Source organism: Panicum hallii, chromosome 5, assembly GCF_002211085.1.
Source record: "Panicum hallii strain FIL2 chromosome 5, PHallii_v3.1, whole genome shotgun sequence".
Classification (NCBI taxonomy): domain Eukaryota; kingdom Viridiplantae; phylum Streptophyta; class Magnoliopsida; order Poales; family Poaceae; genus Panicum; species Panicum hallii.
In genome coordinates this window covers 14,386,911-14,392,910 of record NC_038046.1, presented here as the reverse complement: position 1 = coordinate 14,392,910, position 6,000 = coordinate 14,386,911, and the positions used below count along the sequence as shown (strand labels likewise).

The window sequence follows — 6,000 nt, the reverse complement described above, 5'->3', positions numbered from 1 at the left end:
GTACCACCCTCGATTCCAAGAAGGCGGGAACCCACCCAGGACTGCCGGAACGGCGGGCACACCGGCCGCGGCGCGCGCGCTCGCGCCTCATGCCTCCTGCAATGCGATGCGCGCACGGAACCTCGTCGGGGGCGTGGCCTGGCACCCGCCGCCGCGCCGCTACACGCGTGAATAAAGTAAGGAACCGTTGGCCGCGGCGGCGCGAGGCGACGACACCTGCGCAGGGTTAGTTGCCGGTTCCTCCCGGGCCGTCCCTGCCAATGGCGAGCGGTAGTCTCGGCGATTGGTCTGGCTCGTGCTGCATCACTCACAGGTGGCACATGGCCGAACTCAAAACGCTGTCTCGTGGCAAAAAATTTCAAGTACATGGCGTCTCCCGTGTCGAATACACCAGAGGCGCGGTCTCACAATTTCCATGTGCTTGCTCCCCCGTCGTTCGTGATTGCAGAAGGGACCGCGCGTGTCGCCATGCGCAAGTACAACCGGCCATGCGGGCTAGTAGGCAGTTCAATCCGAGAAGAATTTGTGCGTGGATGAGATTTCCCCGCTGCTTCTGTTCACACTGGACGCTACTGACATCGCAGCTGGATCACAGCTCCGTCGTCAGCTTACAGAGCGCCCACGTGTGCACGGGCTTTCTTCGACCCAGCCGGCTCCGCGGCGCTAGCGTATCTTCAGCCGGCCGGATCAGCAGCTGCTTGTCCCGCAAGCAAGCGCGATCTCCCTCGGCAAGCAAATCCCCCGGACCCAGGGCCCCTTCGAGAATTTCCCAAAATCATGTGTAAACCCATAGCACACGCACACGGAACGCAACCAACGGCAACCCCCCCCCCCCCCCCCACCCCCAAGCAAGAAACGAACCCCGCGTGCATCACGAGTGACGTGTAGCGTGGGGCCGAGCCGAATCGCCTTCCCTTCCAGAAGGTCGCCTCCCGCTGCCGGCTTCCCCCCTATATATACGCCGGTGCCACCTCCCCAACCAACTAGCAGTTGCTTCCCACCCTTTGCGCGCACCCCGCCATCAGTCGCGAAGAGATCGAGCAGCGGAAATAGGAACATGAGAGGCATGGAGGACCGCAGACCGCCGGGTGGCCGCCGCCACGAGCCCGCGGCCGCGGAGCTTCCAGTTCCCAGGGAGCACGGCGGGTCATTGGCGTCCGACGACGAGGACTCCGACGGCGAGTTCGAGTTCCCCTCCGTGAGCCGGGAGCCGGCGGCGGGCGGGGGCGCCGCGGCGGCGGCGGACGAGCTCTTCGCGGGCGGCCGCATCCGCGCGTTCTACCCGGTGTTCGGCCGGGTCCTGGACGACGAGGCCGCCGCCGCACCGGCCGCGCCGAGGGCGCCGCTGGGCCGCCTGTTCCAGCTGGAGCAGGCGCGGACCTCCTCCGTCGCGTCCACATCCTCCACCTCGTCGTCGTCCTCGGCGTCGACGGCGGACGGTAGCGCGGATCTCGACGGCGCGCCGCCCGACAGCTACTGCCTCTGGACGCCCGGGTCGTCGCCGGCGTCCTCGCCCTCGCGTCCGCCGCGGAAGAGCGGGTCCACGGGCTCCGTCGCGCGGTGGCGCCGCATCGGGGACCTCGTCGTCGGCCGCAGCCACAGCGACGGCAAGCACAAGTTCCTCTTCCTCTCCGCGCCGTCGTCCCCGGCCAGGGACAGGGAGCACTCCCCCGCCGGCTCCAAGCCGAAGCCACCGCCGCCCAAAGGAAGCAAGGCCGCCGGCGCCACCGAGCTCGACACGGTCGCCGCGGGGCGCCGGATGTCGTACGGCGGCGCCAAGGCGACCCCCGGCGGGCGGCGCACGTTCCTGCCGTACCGGCAGGACCTCATGGGGCTGTTCGCCAACGCGCACGGGCTCAGCCGGAGCCCGCACCCGTTCTGAGCCCCCACCGACGCGCCGACCCGTCACCGCCGTGGGCGACCCGTTCCAAACAGGGAGATTTTCAAGTCTGAATTCGGGAATTGAAATTTAAGACCATTTGACCTGGAGGATCCCCTGCAAACCGGCATAGTGCTACGTGCGGCGGTGTGGGGTTTAAAGCGAAGTCAAAAGAACGGGGCGTGAAGTCAGACAAAGCAGGGGAAATGCGGGCCTTCCCTTTCGGATTGAGGTTTGTGAAGGTGGTAGGCCAGTACTACTGCTACGGAGAAATTGAAAGAAAAAAAGGATACATGCGGTTGTTTGTATAGGTGACTTTGTACATACGATGTATGATGTATAGTAGTAGAGAAGTAGGTGGGTATATTTCACGGGGAAATCACCTTTCCTTGTTTGCAATCTACCATTATTTTTTATATTTTCTGTGTCTTTCGGTGGCATCTAATTTTCTAGCCACTGCCCACTGGTGAGACGCATCATTGAGCTACAAATCCCAATGCGTGATCCAGATGCCCTTTTCAAAAAAGAAAAAAAAACAAAAGAAAAGGAGTGATCCAACTGTAAGCGAAAATGTCTGAAGCTTCACCAATTTTCAGGCAGCAGTATGAACTTGAGGCGCTGATTCCTTGTACTGAAACTTTCACACGCTTGAACAGAGAATTGTCTTGGAGATCATTTCCGTCACCTCGAGCCATGCTGCGTGCGTGAATATCAGAAGATGCAGGCATGCAGCGGAGCGGCGTACAGCATCCTTGAAACAATCAAACCGCGGATGTGCTTGTGCTGCTGGTTTCCAGGTAAGCTCAGCTTGTTACGCAGCACGCAGTCACGCACCGCACTCCATACATGTGTCGACCGGTGGCGGCGAAATTGCAGCCTTTTCGTTGTACAATTTTGTTCTGCCGTACGCACGGGAGCACGGAGAGGCTGCGGGTGCCGGCTTCTGCAGGCTTGGTCAACCGTATTCCGCCGCTGCTGCCACGGCAGCCCCAGATGTTACAGCCTCTCCACAGGCACCTCAAGAGAGAGAGGGAGGGAGGGAGGGTGCCGATGTTCCGAGAGATCTTTGCACTCCTCCCCGAATCTGGAGTCTCGACGCAAAAACAACCTTTCGTCTCGCATTAACCAGCCCGATAGGTACCAGTACCACTAGTACGTTTTCCAAAAATTTATTACCTCAAAAGGGACATATATGCAACGTGAAAATAAAAAAAAAAGAAACTATACCTCCAATCATGAATACGGAGAAACAGAGCCATCTCCATGTCGATGGAACCAATCACTCACACGCTGGGTAGCTGTCACAACGAATCCGCAGCAGAGCAGCACAGGCATTCAGCTCAGTAGCAGGAGCTGTGGAACTCTGGATCCGGCATCGTTCCGTGCTCCCGACAGACACCCCAGACGCGACTGCAATCTCGCAACGACGAGCCGAGCGCAGCAGCGCCAGCGAGACCGGAGAGAGCGATCCGGCCACGCTCGATCGATTCTAGAACACGCCCCACGATCCGCGGCTCACCGATCGCGAGCGTCGTCATCCCTCTTCCCTTGACCCCCCGCGCGCGGACCGCAGCTTGCCCGGAGCAGAGGGGGGCGGGCGACCGTCTGCAAGGGCGTCAATGCGTTGCCGGCGCAGCCCCACTTGCTAACAGAGTACTCTGCAGAGCCGGTCCCCGGGTTTGTGTTTGGTACTGTCGGATACAGGTTAGGTTTCGTCGTGCCCCTTTAGCCGGTAGGAACTCCAGAATGACGGAAAGGGCGCGCGCTAGCTGCACCAGATTTACCGGAACTTGTCAACAGAGAGTGAACGGGCGGATCGCTAGAGATCGGGGATGACAGAAGCTCCAGTGGTTCAGTGCCTCTCTCGCGCGCGTCAGGTTGATCTCGCGGAAACGGATCCGTTCAACGGCGGGGACCTGTGCTCCACGCGTTCGCACAGACAGCGCCGCGGACGGGGAATACCGGAACACGTCGTCGTCTCCCGCTTCTACACCGGGACCGACCACGCAGCAACCGCGTCGCCGCGTCGGAGCTCAGAGATGATCCCTCCCTCCCTCGTCGTCGTGCCAGTTCCCTTCTGGTGCAGTAACTCACTCGAGCAGCATGTGCGTGCCGTGCGTACGTACTCGGTGCCATTCGGACTCACCTAACAGAAGTTCAGTGTTTGGTGTGGTTAGCTGACGGGACCACTTTGAGGGTAAAATACACAAGTCAGCAATTGATTTTTGCGAGTTAATTCGTGCATCCGACTCTCCACATCTTGACCTTTCTAATCGATTGAGCTAGCTATGCTATCCATGTCCTGCTGGGGAAAGAGCATGTGCGCTTTCGCCTACCTCCTACTGCATTCCTGTGTTCCTTGGCGATGGAGCACTCCACGACATGCTTCAACTTGTTGCTTGTCCCGAGCTGCGTAACCTAACGCAGCAGACGTACGCCCCAGGCTACTCTGAAGTCTGAAATCTGAGCGCTGGTTGTTGGTGGAGGACTGCCGGACAGGAAGTGACAGCGGTGGATTCTTAATTTCTTGCTTACGTTCGTTGTTTCGGTTGTTTGCGCAGTTGACGTTAGGTCACATGAACATTTCAAACTGGAAGCACGCGAGCAGGCCCTGTTTATATAAACCGAAGCTACAATTATCAATCTGGTTTGGGCCGCCTTGGGGTTGAACTTAACTATATTGGGCTTCTATAGGCCTTCACTGCGTTGGCTATACTCACGAGAAACAAAAGTGAAACATTAGTGGAAATTCTGTAGACTGATGCACATCAGCGTGACAGTGTCCTTTTCGCAGTTTATGCCTATTCTTGCTTCTGTCCACCCTTTCCTTCAACTGTAAATTTTCTAGATGAAGTGTTTAGAAGACCTTCACCTCAAAACTTTTCAAAAACCTCTAGAAAGCTTTGTTGTTAGAAATTGTAATTTGAGAAGGTTTTTAAAGAACTTATCCAGGGAAGCTTTTCTTTCGGCAAAACTTATCCAGGGAAGCTTTTTTTTCGGCAAACTTGTCTGAAGATTTTTTTTTGACAAACGTGCATGAGCAAGCTTTCCACGGAGCTTTGCTTTGAAGAAATCTACATGAAAAGTTATCCCAGATAAGTTTCTTTTTGAGAAACACTGCTAAACTATTCATCCAAAAGTTATCATGATAATTTATCCACTAAATCCGTGTGAATAAATTTTTACTTAATACTTTCTAAAAATGGAAAGGGGAGGAGAATAAAAAGATTCAAGAAAGGGAAATCACCAGCATAGTTATGTTATTTGGACAAGCCGGATAAACAGAACCAGATTCCTCTTCCGTCTGTTTGAAATAAAAGACTAGTACCCAACCGAACATGGCATATAATCTGGTTAATTAAACCATGATTTTTTTTGCCAAAATCGCCCAGTTTTTATGGAAGCTCTGGCCAGCCTTCGCTTCCGCTCAGACCTACCACAGCTTACCTTGGTCCCAGCTAGACCAGTGAAGTTTTGTGGGCAATAAATCTTATGCCACATCACCAAATTTATTGACATAGCAGGGTGATTACGAGGGGAGAGGAACGAGAGTTTTATGAGATGAGAGATGAGCGAAGACATTTATCTTCCGAAGCGTTTAAGGACCCTTCACTAATTTCACAATTCGATTTTTCTGTACTCGCTAAGCCTGTCCCAATCCATCGTCAGACCGCCGGTGCGCTTGGAATCTTTTCACCGGAGTATGGACACAAGAAACCCCTTCGCGAAGGTGGAGTGAGCAGGCGGGAATCCTTTCCCGAACAAAAGGAAACGTCTGCAAGGTGGTCTATCACGGGCCCAATGACTAGTATTGAGCCCTACACTATTATGCTAGCGAGCAGACACGCTGTTCAATCAACACGATACCGCGAGGCATCTTTACAGCGCGTGTGTACATGAAGAAATGGACAAGTGGAATTCGAAACGAGCAGATCATAATTCGATATCTGGGCGCCAACTCAAAGCTGATGCTGCTCGACCGCTAGCTACAGGCGCATGACAACACCAATTTTGTAGCGTTTCCCTTTTCCCGGGTCTTGTTGTCCTCGTCCTGCGCTGTCTGGACCTGCACACCAAGCTACCGGGTGTCTATTGTGTCGCCAAAGTGAGCACATCCTTTT

At 55.5% G+C, this 6,000-nt stretch overlaps 1 protein-coding gene across 1 annotated transcript; it reads left to right on the top strand.

The window, feature by feature from the left end:
• Positions 1–997: 997 nt before the first annotated feature.
• Positions 998–2,297, top strand: LOC112894289. The gene has a single exon (XM_025961945.1). It carries the CDS (start codon positions 1,058–1,060, stop codon positions 1,880–1,882), a length of 825 nt encoding a protein of 274 aa, XP_025817730.1. The 5' UTR covers positions 998–1,057; the 3' UTR covers positions 1,883–2,297.
• Positions 2,298–6,000: the final 3,703 nt, after the last annotated feature.

Coding starts and splice junctions, on each gene's coding strand:
- LOC112894289 (XM_025961945.1), top strand. CDS start 1,058: ATGAGAGGCATGGAGGACCGCAGACCGCCGGGTGGCCGCCGCCACGAG.